At 35.4% G+C, this 27,665-nt stretch overlaps 1 protein-coding gene across 7 annotated transcripts in view; it reads right to left on the reverse strand.

Moving 5' to 3' along the window:
• Positions 1–27,665, reverse strand: part of LOC149568454 (uncharacterized) — a 334,059-nt gene that overhangs the window by 200,659 nt on the left and 105,735 nt on the right. For all 7 annotated transcript variants that reach the window (XM_089821382.1, XM_089821379.1, XM_089821377.1 and 4 more), the window contains one exon: positions 22,316–22,394. In XM_089821382.1, the coding sequence (XP_089677508.1) occupies positions 22,316–22,394 (79 nt within the window). The remainder of the gene's footprint in view (positions 1–22,315; positions 22,395–27,665) is intronic.

Consider the following 27,665-nt stretch of genomic DNA (forward strand, 5'->3'; position numbering starts at 1 on the left):
CCCCCAAACTGAAACTTCTAGCACACCGCTTGAGGTTAACATCTGATTTAATGAAGAGCAAGGGGGATTTAATGTTGAGAATCAACACAAGGATAATCTCACCCAAGATCACACCCCGACAATGGCAATATCTCTGCCACGTGACACAACTAGCCTAGAGGATGACATCAATGGGACTAATAATGGGCTTCTTAAAAAAATTAAAAGACCAAATAATGAAAGAATGGATTCACAAGACTAGAGGAAGGCTTTGATTGAAGTATATCAGAAATATGATGAATAAAGAAGCAGCACTCTAGCCAATGCATGTATATTAAAAAAACCAAGAACCTAAGAAAGGTGAGATAGATGAGGTTAAAGATGGGAGGGACTCCCAAGATACTCAGGCCCCAACTCTAAATATTGGACATCCACAGGATAAGGAAAAGGGGGATAAGACGCCAACTAAGAACATAGGGGAGAAAATGGATACAAACATTGGAGAAAAAGGGAGAGGCAACGTAGTGGATGAATTGTGTGATGAAGTTCTTGAAGAAAATATTGACAATAGTGTTGCAGAAATGATTGATATGGTTGCTATAAATAAAGAAATGCAGCTACTAATAGATAAGACAATAGAACTTGATGAAGCAGAGAGATCTCAAGAAATATTGGAGGAACAAATGGTGGAGCTTGGAGAAAGAGAGAAAAATAAGACCAACCCCATTCTCGAGATTACATTTAATGATTTTGAAAAATGTATATCAAACTATACTAAGAATGCAAAGAAAAGGATAGCAAATCCCCTATTGAGTTAAGAGAAAAGGATGGTCTAGCAGAAATTAGCTCAAGATTGCATCACTACTTAATGCTAGGAAGCGGCAATACCTTCTTGCAGTGCCATGAAACTCATGTCATGGAATGTTAGGGGTCTGAACACCCCTAACAAGCAGTAAATATTGAAACGTTACATTTGCAATCTTAAACTTGATATTCTATTAATCCAAGAAACCAAATGAAACAAGAAAGAATTGAGTACTTCAAAGAAATAGTTAGCTATTTGGGAAATAACGGGTGCTTCAGCTAAAGGAGCATTAGAGATTTGGTATAGCTTGTGACACTGGATGGATTACCTTTTCCCAAGGAAACTATAACAGGTATTAGATAAGTGGTACATAGAGCAGCACCAAATTTAAGGTACCATCCACAATAGTTTATATCTTTGGCCACATTTAGAATAGAGATAAAAGAGAAGTATGGAAAGCGATTGAAACTCTCATGGAAACTACACCAGATCAGATCTGCATAATAGGAGACTTTAATGCTATTTCAGACCCAAAAAAGATATTTTTTAACTACTTAAATTTAATTTATAGCCATTGAAATGATCAGTCTAAAACCATCATTTCCCTGATCATGTGAAAAGGAAGTTATAATTAACTGTTTATTTCACGTGAACTTGATTGTTTACAGTTATGTTGTACAATTGTTTATTGATGATGGTAGTTAATTGTTGCTCGTCTTGTATTTGATAATGGTAAGTAACAGTTGCTTGTTATGTTTACTAGATCATGGTAGTTAGTCATTGTTACATTTATCTGTGTTACATTTTGGTACTGATTTAAAATGGAAGAACTTGTTATTATTGTGGAAATGTTGCACGGGTGGTTGTAGGAGCAGATGAAGGGGAGAAAGCGTTGCTAAACAAGATTTAAGGAATGAGGCGCTACTCTGCTACTCTAGTCCATTTGTCCGATAGTCAGGTATGGCCTCTAACCACCTTGGCAAGAATCTAGCAACTTCATAACAGGGTAGATACATTGGACAAGCATGAGCTACTTGGAAAACATATAAAACATTTATATATTTAAAACATAATCAAAACTTTTACCTTTGTTCTTCTATGTTCACGTCTTCATTTTCTTCATCATTCACATATGTGTGTGTGTGTGTGTGTGTGTGTGTGTGTGTGTATATATGTATATATATATATATATATATATAATATTTACATATATATATATATATAATATTTACATATATATATATATATAATATTTACATATATATATGCACATATGTATAAAGGTATGATGCCACAGTGATATTAAATCTCCAAGCTAGTCTCCATTAACATATGTATAAATATATACATGCATAAATATGCATAAGAAGGATATGAGGTTAAGATAAATCATAATCCTCCGAATTATGCACGTATATAGATATGCCTGTTTTAATAGGTATGACCTTGGACATAATGATAGTATGATGACATAGTTTTGAAAATTATATATATATATGCATATATATAAATATAATATTCGATTTCTCTACTTTTAATAACTCTTCAAAGGAGCTCGTTGATAATTGTTTTAAAATTATAAAATCTCTATGAGAGATGTTGAATACATTTGGTGCCTCTTCCTTTTAATTGGTGAATTCAAGAAAACAGAGGATCTTGCTCTTTTAAAACTGTCACGGCATTATAATTTAAACTTCTCTCATTGCTAAGAACGGCATTCATCCTTTCTTCCCTCTTGACTTTCTTTACATTAAAAGATTGAGCTTCATCTATCTCACAAATTTTACATACCAGATTGCTAGCATTGTTCTCTATAGTTCGGATGGCTTGAGCCGAGAATGGCAAGACTTCCTGAGTCTCACTGATCAACGATCAGGTTATGTTTACTTCCATTGCTTCTTATTCAGAGATTGATGCTAGTAACTATCTCGATAAATCTAAACCTTCCATTGTTCCTCAACCAATTATGTTCAACGTTACAAGTGAAGTATAAGTACTCGGTTCATGTCTGCCGACTTTTATTGTCTCTTTCTTCATGATTAAATGACAATTGTTTAGCATCTAAAATGAGTCGGAATGCACAAGTGTGACTCTCATAAAGAACAGTTCTATGTATATCTGTGAAACATCTTATTTTTAAGATTTCTAATTCATTAGAACGGCTTACTGCCAGAATGGTTTTATCTCATGTTTTCAACTGAGAGTCAGCAATACAATGCTAATGGAGGAACTCCATGCTTAGCAGCATAATCAATCACCAAGGATTCACCCTGGTCAGATGGACAAATGAAAGAGGGTGAAGAGGTGGAAGAAATCCCTGCATAAGGAAGAATAGAAATCAGAACTATCAAACATGATAAAACATATAATTAAACTCTAAAGAACATCCAAGTAAGCTCATGTTGTCCAATTCATATACTTTGTTGTCAAGTCGAGCGATGGTCATCAGGGATCTTATGACCCATCTAAATCCTTGGCCAAGCTCCCTAAAGGCATGCTTGCCTTCCATAGATCATATGATGTCGGTGGCGCCAGTTAATAAGGCATGTCTGTCTATTGACTGAGTGGACATTCTAAACACCAGTATTGCTCTGATGGTTGGACTGATAGCGCCCCAAGCCTAACCCTGGGGTAGGGAAGACCTTCCTTGTCAAAAGATTGTGTGAAGATTAAAAGGGTCTGTGGTTGGGAGGTTAAGCCTAAGCTAATGCTTCTCCTCTTTACTAAAAGTTGACGGTTGCACAACATCAACAAATTCCTTAGCCAGGATTGCATGTTTTCTTTTCAATTCTTGATCATGCAATATATTTCTTTCCTTCTCATAATTATTTCATGAAAATAATGGAAATGATTTAGTTTATGTTGTATAAATCAGTTAGTTAGTTCAGTTTTCAGTTATTTTCACATGAAATGGATTTTAAAATGTTATGAATGGTTACTTCGGTATTATGATTGCGTATGCTTCTTTCATTGTTGTTTTTATTTTCAGTAATTTAGTAATTTACTACAGCCTAGAAAATTCATATGTTACATATTGTATCAAAGTGTTGGGTTTGACACTGAACCTAGCAAGATTAGTAAACCTGAGATTTTCTTAGATTTAAATATAACAGGATGTATATACGAAAGACTCCTAGCAAGAAGGCGCGGCATCCCATCTTTCCATACTTGATTAAAAACATGCCAAACTATGATTATTCCTATTGTTTCATGCCTTAGGACAACGAAACTTTAAAACATGCTCTAGAACAAATGAGAACGGAAAGGGTCAAATGGACTCCTACCAAGAAGGCAACCTATAGAAACAAGCTCATTCACATTTGGAACGCACACCAAACTAACCTTGTTCTGCATTTCCATAGATCTTGGATGGTGCAAGATATGTATAAAACCAAAACCAAAACTAAACGAGAAGCTGAAAATAAAATTTCAGAGTGAGTGAATCTATATGTAACACCATTAGTAGAGGAAATTTTGTAAATAAAGTCTACTGTAAACGTAGCTAGAAAGTTTAGAGTTGAATAAATAAAGTCATTGAAAATTTTGTCTATTCATGTGTTCCTTCTCCTACTCGTAATTTTTAGTTTTGAATAAACGTGAAAAGAAAAAAACCAAAAAATTTGACGTAAAGAACTTGCAATTATTTTCAGGACAATAATTAAGAAACATGAAAAGCAACGAGAATGTTGCAGACCATGAAATAGTCCATGAGAACAACTCACTTCCTCATACTAATCTACTACTTCAAGTTTACAAAACACGCAACCGAAGTTAGACAATATGGAGAAGAGGATGAACCAATTGGCAGCCCAGATTGGGCAATGTCAAGAAGAAATGTAATGCTCACCCCCTCCCAGAATAGAACTAGGAATCTTTGAGCACAATGAAAAAAGCACTCGAGCCTCAACTACCCAAACTAAGAAACAGGAGAATCTTGAAATAGTGAACGAATTATCTGCGAACATTAAAAAGATCAAACCACCCAAGTTCTCTGGTTCCAAATCTAGAGAGGATGCAGAGGCTTGGTTAACAGAAATGGAGCAATATTTTGAGATTAGAAATTTTCCAGAAACTTCAAAGGCAGTTTGGGGAATATACCATTTTTCAGGAGGAGCTGCTACTTGGTGGGGAAACACGAAGGTTGAACTAAATATCAAAACAACTAAAATTACCTGGGAAAAATTTGTTGTCTTCTTTAAGAACCATTGGTTGCCCCAAACTTTCTATGACCAAAAGTTGTTGGATTTCCAAAACCTTAGACAAGGGGATATGTCTGTGCACAAGTATTGGGAGAAATTCACCCGACTGCTCAAATATGTACCTTTGTATCAATAGGATAGAAATATGAAAGTGAGAAAATTCATCATGGGACTAAATAATAGGATTGTGGGGCAGTTAATGTTCTATTCGAGATAACAATAGGAAAAAGAGTTGGTATTTAGAAGAGGCAGATATTGGATCCCACAAGAAACAATTTAAACACTACAAGTCCAACAAACCAGAACCAAAGGGAAACAGTAACAAGAATTTCAAAAGTAACCCCAGTACAAATAAGAATGGCAAGAGAAATGAGACGAAGGGACCACTAGTAGGATGCTCCAATTGTGGAGGGGATCACTACGCTAACAAATGCCCAGGTAAGACAAACACCAACCAACTACCTCGACCACCCCTTCCACCACAACAAGATGTTTACCAACAAAGGATTCATGCGGCACTTGATAATCGATAGGCACAACAACAAATAGGCCCGATCAAAACTCTAGGTAAGATCTACAGAAACCCTGTTTCTATATTAATTGATACTAGGTGTTGGGTAAAACTGAGATTCAACTTGATGGTATATGATCGAATCAACAATACCCTAAAAAATGTCAATCCGAGATTCGTAAACTTGTGAGAGATATAACAGCTGTTTGCACAAGGGGTGAAAATAATAAATCAAGAGGTTTATGAATGCAAATTACTACCTGCTAATAAATTGAACTATCCAAATCACCACACATCTCAGATTACTTCTGCAAATGGATTATAATCTAAAGTTCACACCTCTAAACAATTAAACACAATGTCTTTATGAATGCTATTAAAACACCTCTAAACAATTAAACACAATGTCTTTATGAATGCTATTAACACACCTCCAACTCCAAACAACTAAATACAATGTCTTTATGAATGCTATTGCAAAGTTTTGTCCGATCAAAAGTTGGTTTAATTAAGAGTTGTAATCTACTTAGATTGCGACAGAAGATTTAGTGGTGGTAGGAGGTTGTTTACAACAAACTGGTTCTAAATACAGAGTGCGGCAGGAAGTATGATAAGTGGTGACAGAGAGTATTACGAATAGTGACAGGAAGTTGTGAGTATTATGAGTATTATGGTTCAATAACTGAATGGATGCGGTAGGAAGAATGCAGCAAACAGTATTATGATTATTATGGGTCAATACATGGGTGGATGCGGTAGGAAGAATGCAACAAACAATATTCTGTAATAGCTTTATGCAGCAACAGAATAATGATATATAGCAGACAATTTCTTCATAAGACAGTCGCAACCAATTACTTCATCGGACAATTGAATCCTTGATCAATCAACAAGCTTTGTATAGATTTGATTAACAAATATATATACGGCAAACTTCTTATAAATGCACACAATCAATTCAATCTGAAAAGAACACACGAAATCGATTAATACTAAAATACTCACAAAACAAACTACAATAATCTCACCAAGTTTCCCGAGAGGGGCCCCTCCTCTGGTTCGCAAGGTGAGAGATATTCTAAAACCAGCTACTACTCAAACAGCGCGCTCTTAACATTAAAACTTCGGAGATAATATAAACAGAGTGTCTTCATACATCATGTCTGTCTTGTCTTTTGATTCACATTTGCTTATATAGTCTTAAAATGTTTAACCATATTGATAACTAAACTAGAATGGCCGATGGCCTGATCCCTAAACATAGATAATGATTTGTTTTGGCCACTGGCCACACATAACAGATTACAAAACAGCTTGGCCATGATAACATACGGCCCAAAACTGATCTGTTTAGACGTTCAGAACTACTTGCCCAAAATAGCATAGCAAAATTACAGCTTTCAAACTGCTCCTCCAACTAAAAGGCTGGCTCCATGCTTTCACATCCTTAGTTCCTGTAGCAAAATGAGTCAAGGTGTATCATTATTTATGCATTAACCATCCATTCTTCAAGAAATATTTCAAACCTTAAGACTTTATTAAATGCATTATATTCTTTAATAATTAATGGCATAATAGGGGTTAGGATAGGCTTAAGACAAGGCAAAAATGTATAAAGAATATACAAAAACAAAGCAATTTGCACACCCATCACTGGGGCCTTAGAATGTTTTATATCACCTAAGTTATTAAGTAAATTTCCAAAGAGATCTAGTTTTATGGCAAAACCATGGATGATCGAGTATGCAAACTAGTCAAGGTCTAAGGTAGAGTAGTGTCTGTTTGAGGCACGGGTTGACTTTCCAAAATTTTCCACGGAGTTGAACCTGTATGTAGCACCTCTTGGGTCCTACAACATTATTATAGGCATTAGTTGGCTTAGTGAGCACAGGGCCAAGGCTGATTGTCTTGCCAGAATTGTAGAATGTCTGGATGACCAAGGCAACCCTGTAAGCATCAAGGGAGTTGTACATGAAATCAAACCACGCTAGATATCCACCATGCAACTCAAGAAATGTGGAAGAAAAAGCTGCAAGATTTTTGCAAAAGGATTGAAGACTTGAGAAAACCTATGGATACCACATATGGGGATGACTACATCTTTAAGGATGCAGAAATTAGAGAAAAATTAAAGCAATCCTTTGAGAAGTATCCATGCTTCAAGAAATTTTAGGATGTGTTCACTGAAGAACTTCTCAGACTACCTCGATCCAGAGTTTTTTATTTTACAATAGATTTAGTACCCGGAGCAGAACCTATTTCTTGAGTTCGTTATCGGATGACCACAACTGAATTAATGGAACTACAATTGCGGATGTAGGATATGTTAGATAAGAAACTTATTCGACCCAGTGTTTCGCCTTGGGGAGCCCCGATATTGTTCGTCAGAAAGAAGGACAAAACTATGAGATTGTGCATAGACTACAGGATGCTCAATAAGGTCACCATCAAGAACCGATACCTACTTCCTAGAATTGATGATCTATTTGATCAAATGAAAGGTACCACAATATTTTCAAAAATTGACTTAAGGTTAGGATACCATCAGCTCCACATCAAGGATGACGACATCCACAAGACTGCATTTAAGACTAGACATGGGCATTATGAGTTCACAGTATTACCCTTCGGGTTAACTAATGCCCCGATAGCTTTTATGAATCTAATGAATAGTATTTTTCAAGATTGTTTGGATAAGTTTGTATTGGTCTTCATAGATGATATTCTGAAATAGTAACACAAGGACACGTCCCTCCCTTTTGCCCCACATCCCAAAGACTTCAACGCACCAAGGACTTGGGGACTCCATCCCCCTGTCCCCAGTGGCACCACCAAATTTTGCCACCTCCACCGAGGATGGGGGACATCCTCATGTTGACTATTTGCAGATTCGACTATTTATGTTTAATGTTCCATGTTCCAATTCAATGCAATGTTCAACAATTTACTCTTTTACATCTTTATATCTTATATTGCAATACATGTTTTCATAACTAGCATTTCAAGTACCATATGTATTTATATACCCACTCTCTTGTCCCCTACCGCCGTCCCCAAATTAAGGCTCCTCTGTCCCCCCGTCCTGAAAACTTGTCCCCCCCGTCCTGTCGTCCTCCCGTCCCCCAGAGCGGTGTAACTATGTATTCTAATCTACTCAAAAAAAGAAAAGGAACATCAAGAGAGTCTAGAAAAAATTCTACAGAGATTGAGAGAGCATAAGCTATATAGGAAGTTGTCTAACTGTGCCTTTTATTAAAAAGAGATCTAGTTTTTAGGACATATTATATCAGCCAAAGGAATAGTCGTAGATCCTTCAAACATCAAAGCAATTAAAGAATGGCCTATACCTAAGAATGTGACAAAAGTCAGAAGCTTCATGGTGTTGGTAGGGTTCTATAGGAAGTTTGTTAGAGATTTCTCCAAAATAGCTTATCCACTTCACTTTAGAAGAAGGGGAGGAAATTTACATGGACCGAAAAAATGTCAGTCAGCCTTTGAATATCTGAAGAAGAAGTTAACTACTACACCCATACTAAAAGTACCTGACCCTCAAAGGAAATTTGTCACTATAACTAATGCATCCAGAGAAGGATTGGGAGGTGTACTAATCAAAGAAGAACAAGTAATTGCATATGAGTCAAGGAAATTAAAGAGCTACGAGCGAAACTTTGCTCCTAATGATTTGGAGTTAGCATCCATTGTGCATGCCCTCAAAATGTGGAGGCACTATCTGATAGGGAAGCCTTTCGAACTTTGATCCGACCACTATGGCCTAAAGTCTATCTTTACTCAAGCCAACCTTAACACCAGGCAGAGAAGATGGTTGGAACTTCTAGCAAATTACGACTTTGACATCAACTACATTAAGGGTAAAGAAAACAAGGTAACAGATGGCTTAAGCTGGCGAAGACATATTTCTGCAATGGTCGTCATAAATTTTAGATTAAGGGATCAAGTATTGCAACATCTAAAGCAAGATGAATTTTATACAGAGGTCAATCATGCTCTTCTCAAGGACCCACAGGATCCTAGGTACACAAATTTCAGAATGGAAGAAGATGATTTATTAAGGTACCGTAGTAGGACGTAAATACCCAAGACACCATAACTCCGAAGAGTGATTTTAGAAGAACTCCACTCAGCTCCCTATTAAGGACATCTCGAAGTTACCAAAATGATGACAGATATAAAACCCCTATACTTTTGGAAGGGAATGAAAACAGAAAAAACAGATTATATGGCAGGATGTCTAGAATGACAAAAAGTCAAGGAAAAACACTATTATCCAATTGGTTTTCTTATACTAGAATGGGAGTGGCTAATAATTTCCATCGATTTTATACAGGGACTACCCTTGACCCAAAGTAAACACAACACCATTCTAGTAGTGGTAGACAAACTAACCAAGGTTGCTCACTTCATACCTAGTAACCTAACCGATGGAGCACCAGAAATTGCCCCCAAGTTCATAAAAGAGATTTTCATAATTCATGGAGTTCTGGAAAAGATTATCTCAGACAAGGATGTCAGAATAACCTCCAGATTTTGGAAAACACTATTCTCGGCCTTAGGGACTAAGTTAAATATTAGCTCCACTTATCATCTCGAGATTGATGGTTAGACAGAGAGAGTGAATCAAGTTTTAGAAGATCTTCTCAAAGTTTATTGTATGGACTGGCAATATCAATGAGAAATGTATTTAGCCTTAGTGGAATTTGCTTATAATAACTTTTATCAATCCACCATTAAGATGGCACCTTTTGAGGCTCTATATGGTCGTAAATGTCGGACACCAAAGTGAAACCATGTTGAGGATAGGATTATTATCGGGCCCGAAATGCCCATGGAGATCAAGGAACAAGTGGTCCAAATCCGTCAAAGACTAAAGGAAGCAAACGATAGAAATGTTATGCATGTGCAAAAAGGACACCCCAAGAATTCTCTGTAGGAGAAAAGGTACTATTAAAAGTGAAACCCCAAAAGAGCACCATCAAGTTCGGAAAGAATGCCAAGTCAGCCATGAGATATATGGGACCCTTTGAGGTGTTGGAAGTCGTGAAACCGGTAGCCTACAAAATTGCACTACCTCCAGCTCTTGCCAGGATACATGACGTCTTTCATGTGTCATATCTTAAGAAGTATATCACTCATCATGGTCATCTAACTGACTGGAACCTATTGCAGGTATGAGACCCAGGGGTAGTGGAAATAGAATCACATAGAATACCCGAGGTGCGTAAGCTCTGCTTACGAAACCGAGATGTGACTCAATATAAGGTCTAGTGGAACTAGTATGAAGAGGACAATGCTAATTGAGAAGACTACAATGAGATTTTTCAGAAATACCCTCATCTTTTCTCCAAGGCTAGAGCTTGATCTTTTACTTTCGTCTTTTTCTATTTTTGCAAGGTTTAAAAAAAACATTTGTTGTTGAGATACTACTTTTAAATTTTTAATTATAGAATTCATCAAGGATGATGGAACATAAGGGGGAGGGTATGTTACAACCCAAAAATTTTGACCTAATTAAATTTAATTTATAGCCATTGAAATGATTAAAGTCTAAAACTATCATTTCCTTGATCATGTGAAAATGAAGTTATAATTAACCATTTATTTCTCAACTTTCTTTACAATAAAAGATCGAGCTTCATCTAGCTCACAGATTTTACAAACCAAATTGCTACCATTGTTCTCTATAGTTCAGAAGGCTTGAGCCGAGAACGGCAAGACTTCCTGAGTCTCACTAATCAACAAGCAGGTTATGTTTACTTCAATTTCTTCTTATTCAGAAATCGATGCTAGTAAACTATCTCGATAAATCTAAACTTGCCATTGTTTCTCAACCATTTTATGTTCAACGTTACAAGTGAAGTATAAGTACTCAGCTCATGTATGCCAAACTTTATTGTTTCTTTCTTCATGATTAAATGCCAATTGTTTAGCATCTAAAATGAGTCAAAATGCACAAGCATGACTCTCATAAAGAACTATTCTATGTATGTCTATGAAACATCTTATTTTTATGATTTCTAATTCATTAGAACGGCTTATTGCCAGAATGGTTTTATCTCATGTTTTCACCTGAGTCAGTAATACACTGCTAATGGAGGAATTCCATGCTTACCAGCATAATCAATCACCAAGGATTCACCTTAGTTGGAAGGACCAATAAAAGTGGGTGAAGAGGTGGAAGAAATCCTTGCAAAAAGGAAGAATAGAAATCAGAACTATCAAACATTATAAAACATATAATTAAACACTAAAGAACGTCCAAGTAAGCTCATTCGGGTATCTTAAGCCCCATCTAAATCCTTGGCCAAGGTCGCTAAAGGCATACTTTCCTTCTATAGATCACATGTTGTCAGTGGCACCAGTTAATCAGGCATGTCCATTTATTAACTGAGCAGACATTCTAAACACCGGTATTGCTTGGATGGCTGGATTGATAGCACCCCAAGCCTAACCCCGAGGTAGGGAGGACCTTTTTTCTCAAAAGCTTGTGTGGGGATTAAAATGGGTCCATGGTTGGGAGGTTAAGCCTAAGCTAATGCTTCTCCTCTTTCCTAAAAGCTAACGCTTGCACAACATCAACAGATACCTCAGCCAGGATTGTATGCTTTCTTTTCAATTCTTGATCATGCAATATAATTCTTTCCTTCTCGTAATTAATTCATGAAAATAATGGAAATGATTTAGTTTATGTTGTAAAAATCAGTTAGTTCAGTTTTTAGTTATTTTCACATGAAATGGATTTTAAAATGTTATGAATGGTTACTTCAGTAGTATAATTATGTATGTTTCTTTCATTGCTGCTTTATTTTCAGTAACTTTGTAATTTACTCCAGCCTAGAAAATTCATATGTTACAGTGCTCATAGGGTGCACCCAAGGTGCGAACAGAGTGCGGCTAGCACAGTGACTTGAAAGTCAAAAAAAATTACTTTTTGCCATTTGTTTTAAATTTTGCTAGGGAACCCTATTTGGGTGTGGGTCCCATGTGGTCTATTTCAAGGCTTAATAAGGCCAATACACCTCATTTTCATTTCATTGTTTTGGAGCAGCAAGGAGCAGAAGCGGTTGGAGGAGTTTGTGAGAGCTTAGAAGGTGATTTTGCAAGGGATTGTAAGATCAAGAGGAGTAAGAGGAGCAAGAAGATTTGGTTTGGCAAGTTTCTCATCAAGTTCAAAGTAGGTTTTTATTATTTTACAACATTCTTTTATTTTAGAAATCAATTTATATTTACTTTTAGCTTTGAATTTTTGAATGTTCATTTTTGAATCTTGTTGATAGTAGATAGTTGATAATTTTTCAATTCTATGATTTTTATAATTTATATTAGTTTTTTGTTATTAAAATAGGCTGAAACATATTTTGCTTACTTTATTTTTATATTTTATTATTTCTAAATAGTAAAGTTTTAGGTAGGCTAAAACTAGTTTGTGAAATGTATCACGATTCATAATCATTTTTATTTTGTGAAATGTAGTTTTATAAATGGCATCTAGATCCAATCAAAGTGCATAAGACGTGGAAATTAATAAAGAAAGTGCATCTGATTATGAGCTTGAACCTGAGGGAAGTGATCATGAGGCTAATATTGCCCAATCTGAGGAAGAGCCTCCTTATGTTGCACCAAGGGTGTCTTCTATTGATTGCCCTTCATAGATTTTGGTGCAGTTTGCTAGGGGTCCATATGATCCAAAGTCCCCTCTTAGCCAATTTGCTACGAAAATTACAAGGTCTACGCCTATAGGTGGTGGCACACGTAAATGGAAGTGTAACAGATGTGGCACCGAATGGTTTGGCAGCATTACGAGAGTTTGGTGTGAACCCATGCATATTCTTGGCAAAACCTAAAAATGTGAAATACAAAATTGAAGTGAACAAACTATGGGGCATTTTTGATGATATTGAAGTCTTAGTGCCTAGATATTTGGTTGCTAGGCAACAGTTACAGAGTATACAGTAGTTATAAGGGCAGCGAGATACATCTACTCGTATCTTGCATCAAAGAGCAGGGACTATGTCACCTATACCATCATTTTCTCACCTACACACAATTCAGCACGAGATAGTAGTAGGGGGAAACGGAAAGCAACTACAAGTCGTAGTGGTAGTAACCCCATTGCTCATTTATTTAACATGCACGCAAGGGAGCAGTTAGATGATGTTGGTGATTTCTTTTTTTCTAATGGCATCTCTATGCATGTGGCTCAATCTCCCTATTTTGTGAGGATGGTGTCCATGGTAGTGAAAGAGGGAGAGCTATCATATGTGCCACCAGGTGACCACAAGTTGAAGACCACTGTGTTGGATAGAGCCTATGACAAGGTTGGGATCTTGATGGAGTAGATGAAGGTATTTTGGATGGATTTAGGCTGCAACATTATCATGGATGGGTGGACGGACATTAGTCATTATCCACTCATCGACATTATGGTCACATAAACTGAGGGCCCATAATTTTTTAAGGCAATTGGTTGTTCAGGTCATTGTAAAGATGTTGATTTTCAATTTCATGTGCTTAGGGAAGCCATTGAGGAGATTGGGCCACAATATGTGGTCCAAGTTGTGACTGATGCAACACATGTGCAAAGTTGTTGGGAGGCTTGTTGAGGCAGTCTATAAGCATATTTGTTGGACTCCATTTTGTGTACATACCACGAACAATGCGCTCAAAGACATGGGGAAAATTGACTGGATTAGACAGGTGGTTAATGATGGGAGAGAGGTACAGATGTTTATCTACAATCACCATATATCACATGCATTTTTCAGGAGCTTCACAAAGAAGCAATTCTTGAAACCACTAAGACTAGATATGCATCATATTATATTCTCTTGGAGAGAATGATTGAGTTGCAAGAGCCATTGCAACTCATGGTTATGACACAAGAATGGAATCGATGGCCTGAGTCCAAAACAAAGCAGGGGAAGAGGGTAAAGGAGATAGTGAAGAGTGATCAGTTTTGGAGTGATGTAGATTCACCTAGCCTTGGAGAGGCTTATGAGTGCATTGATTCCATGCTTGGGGAGATGAGGGTTGTTGTGCATGTCAAAGACCCCACTCTAGCACTCTATATGGAGCACATTGAGCCTATCATTCACCACAGGTGGGAGAAGTTGAATGCTCCTTTGCACATGGTTGTCTATGCATTGAGCCCGAAGTGGTACATACCTAGGCCTGGTAGAGTCACACCACTTCAGGATGATGAGGTGAAGAAATGGTTCTTTCGATGCATTGCAAGGATGTATGGTACTGAGACTGCTAGTAAGATTCGCACGGAGTGGTCCAAATTTGCTAGTCTTTCAGGTAATCCTTAAATCTTGATTCAGTGCTCTAAACTCTTTATATTATTATAATTATAAGTTATTTTAATTGTTACTTATAAGTTATAACTTCATAAGTTATTTTAATATTATGCTATAAACTTGTAACTTATAGGATGCTTGGATATTGCCAAGGTGGATCTCAAAACTATAACACAAAAGAATCCCATTTTGTGGTGGAAATGTCATGGGTCACAGAAGTCAAAGTTCACCTCACTAGCCATCTGATTACTTTCTCAAGTTTGTAGTTCCACCACTTTATAATCTTAACTTTATGAGTTTCACTTTACTAATTTATGATTCATTGATTCAATAATTTATCATTTATCATTTGTTACAAATTGTATGAATGTTTGTTTGTAAGTTGCAACTCTCAACTTTGTTATCTTAGGTTTCTAGCTCCTCAGCTGCAAAGAGCAACTGGTCCACCTATAGCTTCATCCACTATGATAAGAGGAACAGACAAACCTCTAAGAGAGCAGAGAAGTTTGTTGTTGTACATGGTTTCTTGTAGCTCAAAGATTGGAAAACACGCGAGTACAAGGAGAGCCCACTAGCACGATGGGGTGTGGAGCCAAAGGATCCAGCTCAGATTGATGAGGATGACGATAGAGCAAAAGCCAATGTAGGGCTAGTTGGTGTTCCTTTGGAGAATCAAGATCTTACCCACGAGGAGTCTAGTAGTTCTAGTGATGAGGACTTTGGTATAGGGGATGATTAGAGAGCACTTGAGATGATTTCATTCTCATTATTGACATTTTGTCATTTTGTTGATTGTACTCACTTTAATATGGCAATAATACATTATTTCATTTCGTTGTTTCATGTTACTCGGCTCATTGTCATCATGAGCATCTTTATGATATATGATATTTATATTTGAACAATGAATTTTGAATCTTTTATCTTTGTCATTTGATAAATTGATAGTCAATGGTTGACTTACATGGTACTATCTGTGGTTTATATTTTTCATTTACCATTGTCATTATTATGTTTTAAAAATTTAGTATTGTACTAAGTCTAATGGTCATTGATAATGGTTATGAAGTTTCAAGTTTCAAGTTTGAACTTATGGTTCATGAATCGCATTTCAATTTTCTATATTCAACTATATTTGCTATGTTATATTGAAGTATCATTTCAAAATTAGCATTTTCAATCATATATATACTATGTAACTCCCCCCCCCCTCCATACCCCTGCCGTTCCCAAATTGAGGCCATTTATTTCCTACACCTAAAACTTATCCCAATGTCCCCCCACACCGCCCCACCCCCACGTTGATGTAACACTGATAGAGAACAAACTTCAATCGTGAAATAAAAACTAATTTGGTAAATATCTTTGACACCAAATTCACATTAGAAGAACTAAAAAATTTTAATAGGCAAGTCATTGACAAGATTATGGATGAGGACTCATACCTCAAAGAGAAGGTTTAAATTGGAATATGAGGACATTCTGGCTAAAGAGAAGATCTTTTGGGGTCGTAAATCCAGAGAACCTTGATTAGAAGTCGGGGTTAGAAATACAAAAGAGATTGACAATAGCACTAAACTTCACAAAAATCTCAACAAAATTACTAAAATTGAGGAGAAGAGTGGCACTCTAACTAATGATCCACCGATTATAATAGATTCAATTGCAAACTCTTGAATAACTAGGAGGGCTCTAATATAACTTACTAGAAGCAAATACTTAGTAGCATTCCAAAAATAATATCTAGGGAACAGCGTAAAATGCTCATAGTAAAATTCTCACAGGAAGAGATTGAAATTGCATTAAAAAAGTTGGCATTTCATAGGGGATGAAGAGATTGAAAAATCAAAAGTGGTTAGGAACTCAGGTAACCTCTTAAAGGAGATTAATAACACATTGATTATGTTGATAGTAATCAAGGAAAAGGTAAAGAGTTTTGACGGCCTTCAAGCTATCTCACTCTACAACACAATCTACAAAATTCTCAAAAAAATTATGGCCAACAAATTTAAGAAAATCTTACCTTACATTATCATTGAGGAACAAAGTGGATTTGTTCCTGATAGATCTATCCATGGTGGAGCTATAATTGCCCAAGAGGCTATACACTTCATCCATCACAACAGAAATCCTAGCATGCTAATCAAACTACACATAAGCAAAGCCTATGACAAGGTTGATTGACGATTCCTTTGCAAGGCAATATAAGGATTTGGAATCACAAGAAAGTTGGCTAACTCGATATATTAATGAATTTCTAGGCCTAAGTTTTTTTCTCCTAATCTATGGAGCATCTTCGAATTTGAGCAAGAACCAAATGAGGAAAGAGGATCTTTGTTTCACTTGCAAGCTTGCTTAGTCTTTTGGTCACATTTATGAGAAGAACAAGGAAGAAGAGTCCGCTCAAGAAGTGTAGATCAACATTGAGGAAGTTGAGAACTCTATCGTTCAGCTTCAACATAATGAAATCCATGAGACGGAACTATGGATGATAGTAAGGAATATACTAACAATTTATTTGGTGACTTCAAAGTGGTTATTGACAAGTCATATTGTGAGATTGTCTATCTACAAGATATTTACAAAGATGATAATAAATCTCTGTGAGGATGAACCTTTAGGAAATGAGGACATAATAGTATGTGAGGCCATACACTTAGAGAAGGAAAATACTCATAATAAACCTAAAACTAGTGCAATAGATAATAAAATCTCTTCCAACCAAGAGGTTGTTCAAAATTGTAAACATGAGGTAGACTATGAGGATGACACTATAAGGGCTCATTTGAATGTTCAATCGGGAAAAAAATTGTTATGATGGGGAATTTGGAGCATACAATTTTGAGGATAAGTACAATGTCGCAAATGAAATGGTCATTGCAGCCTTAGTGCATTTTGAAAATACTCATAAAGACATTGAAAAGACCTTGTTAGGAAGTTCAAATTAAGGAAAAGAATAAAGGTATAGTTGGTAAAATCAATAGCACACACCTTCATACTCTTAAAAAGGCAATGGAAAGGATGAAATCAGATTATTTGAAGCTGCTCAAAGATAGAGATATAGTCATTAAACATGCAAAAGAAAAAGTGGAGGTAGATGAGCTTTGCCTAAAATTAAGTATGACGCACTAATTACACCAGGCAGAAAATCAGATTTCTATGACAGCCACTCACAAGGATGATGGTCATGATTCTAAGATGAAGGAGATCATACAAATTGTAGAAGGGATCCATAACTTCTGTGAGAATGATGATGAACATAGTAACCACACTTCACCTTATCTATTGAGATAATCTATGCAAAAGGAGGTCTAAGAAACCTGCAAGAGCACAACTTTGAGAGTTTGGAATTTTATATCAACATTTATTTACCTCCACAATGTCCTTGTAATGTCCCTTTTCAGGGTTAGTCATGATTGATACTTATTAATCAATCTTAATGTATATAAGTCTTAAGAATATATCCATAACAATAATTCAAGTTCCCAATCATAATATTATTTGGTTTATGAATGCAGTGTATAGATGCTATCAAAGTTGCCAAGAGTCTAGCTATGGATTCCTCAAAGTTTAGTCCAAGGCCACATCCCAAAGGCTTATGGGTCACTAACCCCTACCCTCTATTAGGATAAGATCCATTAGCTTAGATTTATGCAAGCCCCTCCTTGGTAACATCATTCTCCTAATGATTTTTTTAAGTTTAATAGGATGAGTTAAATTTATATAAGTGAGAAATATATCCCTACAAATAGGGATCGTATCATCTATAATTATCAAGTTGGTGTAATCCTGATTATTACCTTTGAGTTTAAGAAGGATGATTTGGGTGTAATCAAGTTGCTTAGACACCAATCCTCAATATGTGCTCCCTCAAAGTTTACACATCCAAGCCCTTAAGCCTTTCTTGGTACAATGCATGAAGGCGCTTGGAGTCGCTGATCCACACCCCATCTTTAACACATTCAATTGGTTGGAATTTACTTGAGCCTCTCTATGATTGCCTACTAGCCTCCTCTCCTTAAATACAAGGTAATAATATTGTAAACAAATATGTATTCATAATAATGATAATAATACTGAGAATAATGATAATATTGGAAACAAATAGATAAGATAATAATGATGATAATATTTAATAGATATTATTGATTATATTCTCAAATTAATAACATAAGGATTTTATTTTATTCTTAATATTTGATTATATTATTAATATGTTCCTCCTTTTATTACATTTGATACCCACATATTATTTTAATCCTCCTTTTGATACGATTCTCCTTCTTTGTTTCTAATTCAATGGTGATTTATAAAATTTAAAATAAAAAAATAAAAAATCATCTATCGCCTTTTGAAATGTCATAATCCTCCATAATCACAATCCTTTCAAAAAGTCACAACTCTTCATAACCACATTCCTTTCGAAAAGTCGCAACCATTCATAATTACAACCCTTTCGAAGAGTCATGTCCTTTCATCATTGCAATCATTTGGAAAAATCACTTACTTGTTTTCTTCTTATTCTTTTTTGTTAAAATTTTAATCAGATTTTTGATGATGAAAAACTTATCTAATTAATAAGTTGCTGATGGTATTCTTTTCAGAATTCTGTATACACACACACACACAATGTTTTCTGCAATGAATATTAATAATGCTTAAACAAGATTTATATATAAACTTCTGCTGTGAAAGCAGATTATATTATTATCAACAAGTCTGTTTAGATCTGACGATGCATGAGACTAAAGACTGATTAAAATGATGTGTTTGATGCCTCAACACCATTGATCTCTTGGCATATTTGTATGTGGGAGTATAAGAGAGGGAACATGTGCACAGGGAACATGACCCAACTTTATGTGGAGTCATGTCCCCTGTGGACATGCCTCCTCACTTGTCTAAACAAACTCACGTCGACCGATTAGAACAGTCACTTTATAATATATGACTTCAGTTCCATATAATTACTGTTTAGAATTATTTCAGTTTAAAATAGATTAATATGATTTATAATATATATAATCTCTGATTTATGATTTCATATTAATCTCGTTAAATCAGTTCCATATAATTACTGTTTAGAATTATTTCAGTTTAAAATAGATTAATATGATTTATAATATATATAATCTCTGATTTATGATTTCATATTAATCTCGTCATTAATTTAACTTTGATATATAGAATATCATAATATAGATACTTATATCTACAACTGAATTTGTAATATAATCAGTCATATTTGATTTTATCCAACTGAAGCTATAATACATCAACACTCCCTCTTAGCTGGGGAGGATAATAACTACATCAACCTCAATGTGATATTAGATTGTATGGCATGTCCACAGATATCTTACTACAAGATATCCACCATAAAAATATCATTAGATTGTATGGTATGTCCATGGATACCTTACTACAAGATATCCACCATAATATTATCTCATGATATCAAGAGTAAATGGCCAACAAATATCAAGTCTCATGATATTTACCAAGTACTCAAAGTAATGGCCTACGAATATCAAATCTCATGATATTCACCAAGTACTCAAAATGTCTATAGGTATGTGCACACATATCACTCATATGATACTTACCATAGGGACATCAAAATCATGGCTTGTCCACGAATATTAAATCCACCATGATATATCTATGCAATAAAACTCGTACATATCTATTTGACGATATCTATCCCTCAGTCTACAAAATACAATCCATCATGATCTACTTAGATGTTGATTATATCATATCCAACATTTCATCACTTGATTGTCAAATGACAAATTGTTGAAGTTAATAGGAATTCAGCTTCTTTTACTTGCGTCATTTACATACAAAATAAAATTCAGCTTTGTTTGCTATTTTTTGTGCATTTTTAATTTTCCAAATAACTTTCTATCTGTAATTTTAATTGTGATCCCCCCATCATTTGCAAAACACAAACGATTCTTTTTGTGACCAAAAACAAATCCCCAAGTCTTGAACGCTAAAACCAATAAGAATATTTACAAGACATGTACTAGAGTAGCAAGTACATTAGGAACCATTATTACATTACCATATCACCCAAAAGGTGCAATTGGCTTCTTTTAAGTGATACCAAATCGATGTAGGTTCCATGTGCTTGCCTTTCTAATACCCATTCTAGAAGTAACTTCACAAGCACACATTGTAATAGCTTCTAAGAAATATACTATCCAATAGCTACAATGTGAACTAAATTTATGCTCCTAAGAAATATACCATCCAATAGCTACAATGTGAACTAAACTTATGCTCATGCCTCTATAGATCTCAACAAGTAGATTTTCATCTTTTTCCAAAATTAAATATAAGATAATTTCATATCCTTGACATGGCACAAACTTACCAATAAGGAAACTTCGTCCACATACTACCACAAAGGATTTCCATCTAATATCCCTCAACCTAATCAAATCTAATGATTGCTACAGGAGAATCATTCCTCTCTAGCCGTTAAGGACCACTTTCCTTACATATATTTCTCCTCAAACTCCTTGATAGTAAAAAAAAAAAAATCATTGAAGGCCTTTAGACATGTAACCTATTCACTATAACAATGACACCTCAACATTTATCATGTCAATATTTGACTTTTACTTATGTATATAGTATTTTCATAATATTCCTTTGAAGTACTCTGATCATTACAATTAAAAATTTATTAATTACTTCATGAAATTCTCCACGGTATGCCCTTATTCATTGGTAAAAATTATTAAATGGTTCCTTTTTTACCATTATGGACCAATTTCCTTGCATATACTTCTCCTCAAATTCCTTGATAGTAAAAACACTAATAATTGAAAGCCTTTAGACATGTAACCTATTCACTATAACAATGACACCTCAACATTTATCAGGACAAATATTTAATTTTTACTTATGTATACAGTATTTTCATAATTTTTTTTTTGAATTATTACAACCATTACAACTAAAAAAAATATTAATTACTTCATGAAATTCTCCACTATGTACCGTTATTCATTGGTGGAAATCATTAACTTCCAGTGGACACCAACAAACTAGAAGTTACAAAAAAAGTTTTTGATGACAATTCAACATTTATCATGACAAATATTTACTTTTTATGTCTACAGTATTTTAACAATATTCCTGTGAAATACACTGAAATTCACAATTGAATATTAAATGTTTGCATTATGACATTCCCCAGTGCGCACTTTTATTCTATCATCTGCACCATTAAACTTTTAGCAGACATTACACCCAATTGCACTTTTCAATATATTATCATCAAACTAGATACTAAGAATAATATATCTTTTGTAAAAAAAAAAAAAAATTGTTGTGCAAGGTCACTTGAAATAATAAAAATGAAATGAAGAATGAAATAACTTGATATAATTCAACAAACACCAAAAGAGAAATAACCTCCCAAGCAAATAAATTATCTCTTCAATAAAAGGCTTGCATTCAATTAGCTGGAGAGAATCCGATGAAAACTCACAGGAACTATGTCCAGTACTGTTCGGACATAAGCTACAAGCTCTGATGAGTAATACTCAGAGACACAGAACAAATCTGCACTGAAGATGAACAGGAAAATGACTATTAACTTTTGCAATCTACAAACAAGTGCATCTTAATTGCATCCATCAGAGAAACCCAAGAATGATCAAGAGAAAGTTTTTGTCTGAATTGGAACATTGCAAGTAATGTCAATTAAACTACTAAACAGAGAAAATGCAATATAAAATGTGATAAGACTGCAGTGAAAAAACTTTCAACTTGCAATTTGTACTTTTAAACATCTAAATATCCAATCATAAAGAGAAACTATTTCCAGTTGTAATTCAGTATTCCAGAAAATTTACTAGAAAGCTAATTAATTCATTTATTAAAAAATAAAAAACCACTTCTATTCCAGTATTCCAAAAGGTGACTGGACTGCTCGATTTTTTTAATATAATAAAGATTGCTCCTGAGATGACTCTTACTATTAGAATAAGGCAAAGATAAAATAAAAAATAAACACATTAGAAAATTTTATAGAAAGAGTATTTTTGCATCCTCATTCTCCATACTCAACCTTCTAAACTTCTTAACTTGACCAAGTCTAATACATAACAAATTTCTATGGAACCCTTAATTTGCTAAATATTAATGTGATCTGTAATGGACACCCTAGAAATGCCCAAAAACTAAACAACTGCTGATAGGAATTTTGTCAAACACTTTGCATCCAACTCCTTATTCCTTTGTTTACTAATTTAACCCCTTATGACTTGGGAAATGAGACATTTCTATAGTTTGGTTGCATGGAATTAAAAATCACTCAACATGAACAAAAGAAAGTACAATGACATGCAAATTGGAAATTGTATTACAGCTGATAAGATGTCATTTTCAGAATTAAATAAAATCAAATACATGGCAGATTATCAACTCACTAATTGCTCCACTATTATTGACATAATGCTCTAGCCTCTAGCAAATGTTATTTACACCCACTGCTACAGTGACATGAATAGTGCTGCGTGAATAGTGCCATGTGAATAGTGTCACATGAACAGTACCCGTGTGACCAATGTTGCTACAGTATTTTGTCTTCCAAACATCCAATATCTTCATTAAATCATTCCCTCAAAGTAGCATAAGCCTCGGATGAGTAAAGAAGAAGATATGAGCAAAACATCAAATCTGCCTATAACTAGAAACACACACAATCTACCTAATAATGAAACTGATAACAATGGATTCCAAAGGCCAAACGCCAAGGGAATGACGTCTAGAATGTCACAAGACAGGATAGACGTCCTCTAATGCCAAGAACAGATTTACAACTCACATATCAATTTTCTTCTCATACTCAACCTGTTGAATGAAGCCACTAACGCTCCCTTTTATTCTTTCTCCAAGGGTCGATTCAACTCACATGAGCAAAGTGGAATAAAAGATGTGCAATATAAAACATATTAAAATAATCACTTATGTCTCCCTTAGGCGCCCCTTTTGATTTGCACACATTCCCATTGAATTTAATATTAAAGTACCACTTCAATGTTTTACAACTAAATTAAATGTTACTTTAATAATACTTCAAGCATAAAAATATATTAGCTATTGCACTTCGAACAGCACAAGTGATAGCTCGTCAAAAAGCTCTCACCAAGGAGTATCAAATCCAATAACCAAAACTAGCCTCCCTTGTGTCCAGTTGACTTACTAAAAATGGTAAGTCTGCTTGAGACTGAGTAAATCAACTCCATTTTGTCCCAAACTGGAGATGACTAGGCCAAAACACTCTAAGATCCATTTAAACCCTTTGTTAGCCCTCAATACCATGTAGAACTAGGCTATAACACACACTTGGTCGACAACTAAAGTGGGGACATTACAGTCCGCCCCCCTTGATATTGCTTGTCCTCAAGCCATCTCAATCCAACCTACTGAATAACCTGCTCACTCTCCCATATAGCATCCTCCTCTGGCAAGTCTTTTCATCTGACCAAATAAGTGGGGAGGGAGGAGTTTTTACATATGGTGAGCTAGAATTGTAGAGGTTTTCCGTGGACGAGAGGACCGGGTTTGGGGACCATAGCAAATGGGAAAGAGGTCAATATTCTCACATAGACACATGAACATGAGGGCTGCAAGATACCAAATTTTGAAAGCTACAATAACGTTTCGCTATGGAACAAGGGATCAGAAACAGGTAATGGTTATAGGGGGATTGCAATGTTAATCATAAAAGAATGGGAAGACACAATGAGAGTGGAGGAAAAAGATCCAAATTAGCAATTCATATGGTTCAAACTAGTAGAAAAAGGAGTTGCAATCTGGTTGGCTACGTGCTATTTTGCTCCAAAAAATTCTAAGTTCTACAAGAAAAATGGTCTTGACAACGAAGAACCCTATGCCATTTTAAAAAAAGACATCTTGAATTAAGGCTCCTCGAGGGAGATAGTTCCGATGGGCAATTTTAAAGACAACGAATAATCAGGCCATCTAGCTAGATGGCAAGGAGGGAGCAAACGACAATCCTATTTGGTTAGAGTAAAATGGGAATCATGTGTGGGAAAGGATCTCACAAGATGGGCATGGAAAATTGTCCCACTTTGCAGCTAAACTGCTAGAAGTCTACAGCTAGCGTGATTTGATCATATGTAATGGTATGGCAAAATGGCCAACTTTGCGAGGTTTCGCATGTAATTTAAAGACCCCAAGTTTACTTTTGGTGGTCATTGTTTGTCAAAGGGTGAATTTTCTTTCTCTATTGTTTTGTTTTGGAATGTTGAAGCTAGAGCCCAGAAAATCATGAAAATAACCAACAGAAAGAAAGAGATAAAACTGAAACAAAGAACACCAGAAATATCCTAGGAAAACCCTTCGAAAATGAAGGGAAAAACCTAGCCACACAACACAAAAATATCTTTATTGATAATGAAATGTTCAAGTGTACAATGCTTATCGCATGATGCGAATATATAACAATAGAAAAGACTTCATATTCTAACCAAAGATCTATTGAGTTTCTCATAACTCCTATGATTAAATATGACTTTTTGAATATTCATGCCTCAATGCATGTGAATGACACGTCATTTACATTTAAAATATTAAAAATTAAACTTTAAGTGTCCTTTTCAGCTGAAGATGACAATAACGATAATAACGTTCATATTTCCAAAGATAAAGATCTCTATCTCAGCTACCATCTTCAACACTCCCTCTTAGCCAGAGAGAGATCTTTAGTTCAACAATCACACAAGACTGCAACCAAAATGTTAATGATAAAATCTCATTCTATGAAAACACGAAACAATCAATTATATTCATGGAATCACTCAACATGAAAATGTAATGTTCCCTTTTTAGCATTCATAGCATGTTGTTGTCGTTGGCCTATTTCCCCTCTGTCCCGTAGGCTAACCAGGACATTAAAGGGACTTAGAGGCCATTTGGCCTAGATAGTTTCAATTGCAGGTCTTTCTGATGGGTTCTGAGGCAACTTTGGGCATACTTACTATTTATAGTAAGTCATCTTGGACATGGTTGGACATCCAGTGGCAGCGGTATGTCAATGGTAATTGTTTAAAATCGACAAGAAGACTTGTTTATCATTAATAAGATTTGTTATGCATTGATAAAGCTATTTTATAAAGTTAAATTTAAATATTTAACTTTATTAATGCATAGACTATAGTTTGTGGGAAATATTTAAATTAAAAGTCCCCTTTATTTTATAACACATTCGAAACATAAGTTACATAAAGGGAGTTATGTTTTATCCCACATTGAGAAAACGAAGAATGGAGCTCTTGTGAGAACACTATAAAAGAAATGGAAGAGCTTCTTTTACGCATGCTTGGAAATATCAAAAAAATTGGGTAATTTTCTGGAGATTATGTCTCAATAGTTTGACGGACGAAATCCCTTCAATCTGGAAATCTTGACGCCATTGAAAGATATGGTCTTGAGATTCAACATAGTAGCAGTCCGAAAAAGCGGAACCGAAAAAGCAGGTTGAAAAAGCGGGTACGAAAAAAGCGGAACCGAAAAAAGCAGGCTGAAAAAGCGGGTACAAAAAAGTAGGCCGAAAAAGCAGTTCGAAAAAAGCAAAGCAGAAGGGGCAGCATAGAAGGAAATTATTTCAGCCATCTACAACCAGGTTCTTTTGTTAGTATTGTTTTTTAGGGTGTTATAAGCTTTCAGCTGTAAGTGTGCATTATACCAGTATTATCATTTTGTAATCCATGTAAATGCCAAAGTCTTGGCCATATTTCATGAGCATTGTAATTTTCATTGCAATTAAGAAGATAATAGTTGCTGGTGTCATTTAAGCAATTTAATATCATTATTTATCAGCTAGTTAGTTTGCATACCAACTATTTGTAAAAATGTTAGTTGGTTGTAGGTGTTCATTTCTCATGCTTAGATCATATATATGCACTGAACATTGTCAAAATTAGTAGCACACTCATGTTAGGTCATTGTGTAGTCTATTGTAGTCTTCTAGCACAAGATTTTCATTGATGCAAATTGTAAAAAAGTCATTTGAAGCTAGCTGAAATACTATATCAGTCATACGTCCCTTGCATGTGAATTGTTTGATGAAATTCCTTGAGCTTTCATCAGCATTTTTGAGGGCAGATTTGAGGAGGGTCATTACAGTGGTATCAGAGCTTGCCTGCAAAGTGTTTGACGAAATGTCAAACAACTGAAGTGTAAAAAATTTTGGTGTTTGAAGAAATTATAACCTATTGGGGTTATTACAGTGGTATCAGAGTGGTTTCCTGCCATCCCATGGAGGTCTTATTGGGAATTTAGATTAGCCAGATAGAGAGAGAAAAATGTTTGACAAAATGAATGCCGATCCAGATCAGGGAAAGGAAAGATTCGTACAGTTATTAGACACCTTAGCACAGGGACAGCGATCAGCAGAGCAGAGAGCACAGGAACAGAGTCAGAGATTGGAGCTTATGATGCAGATGATGGCTCGTCAAATGGGGTTGAATGGTAATGTGGGTGGAGGAAATAATCAGAATGGTAATAACCAGAGTGGTAATAATCAGGATGGGACACATAATGGATGCAAACAAGTTGGGAACAATTTCGGTCATGCACCCCAGCAAACTAGGATAGTGAGTTCGAGGCCCATTATTCCCACATTTCCTCCTAGAGCTCCAGAGCAGCCCGTACCAGAGCCCCAGATCATTGATATATAGGACCAGCTGAGGAGAGATTGGGAAGCCGGAGGTCCAAATTTTATTGCTGCAATCACCTTTAGGGAGTATATAGATGTGCGGATAAAGCATATGCCATGTGGACATGACAGGAACCAGAGCTATGAGCTA

The sequence above is a fragment of the Cupressus sempervirens genome, chromosome 3 (assembly GCF_028749045.1).
Source record: "Cupressus sempervirens isolate cs-2001-9-10 chromosome 3, ASM2874904v1, whole genome shotgun sequence".
Classification (NCBI taxonomy): Eukaryota; Viridiplantae; Streptophyta; class Pinopsida; order Cupressales; family Cupressaceae; genus Cupressus; species Cupressus sempervirens.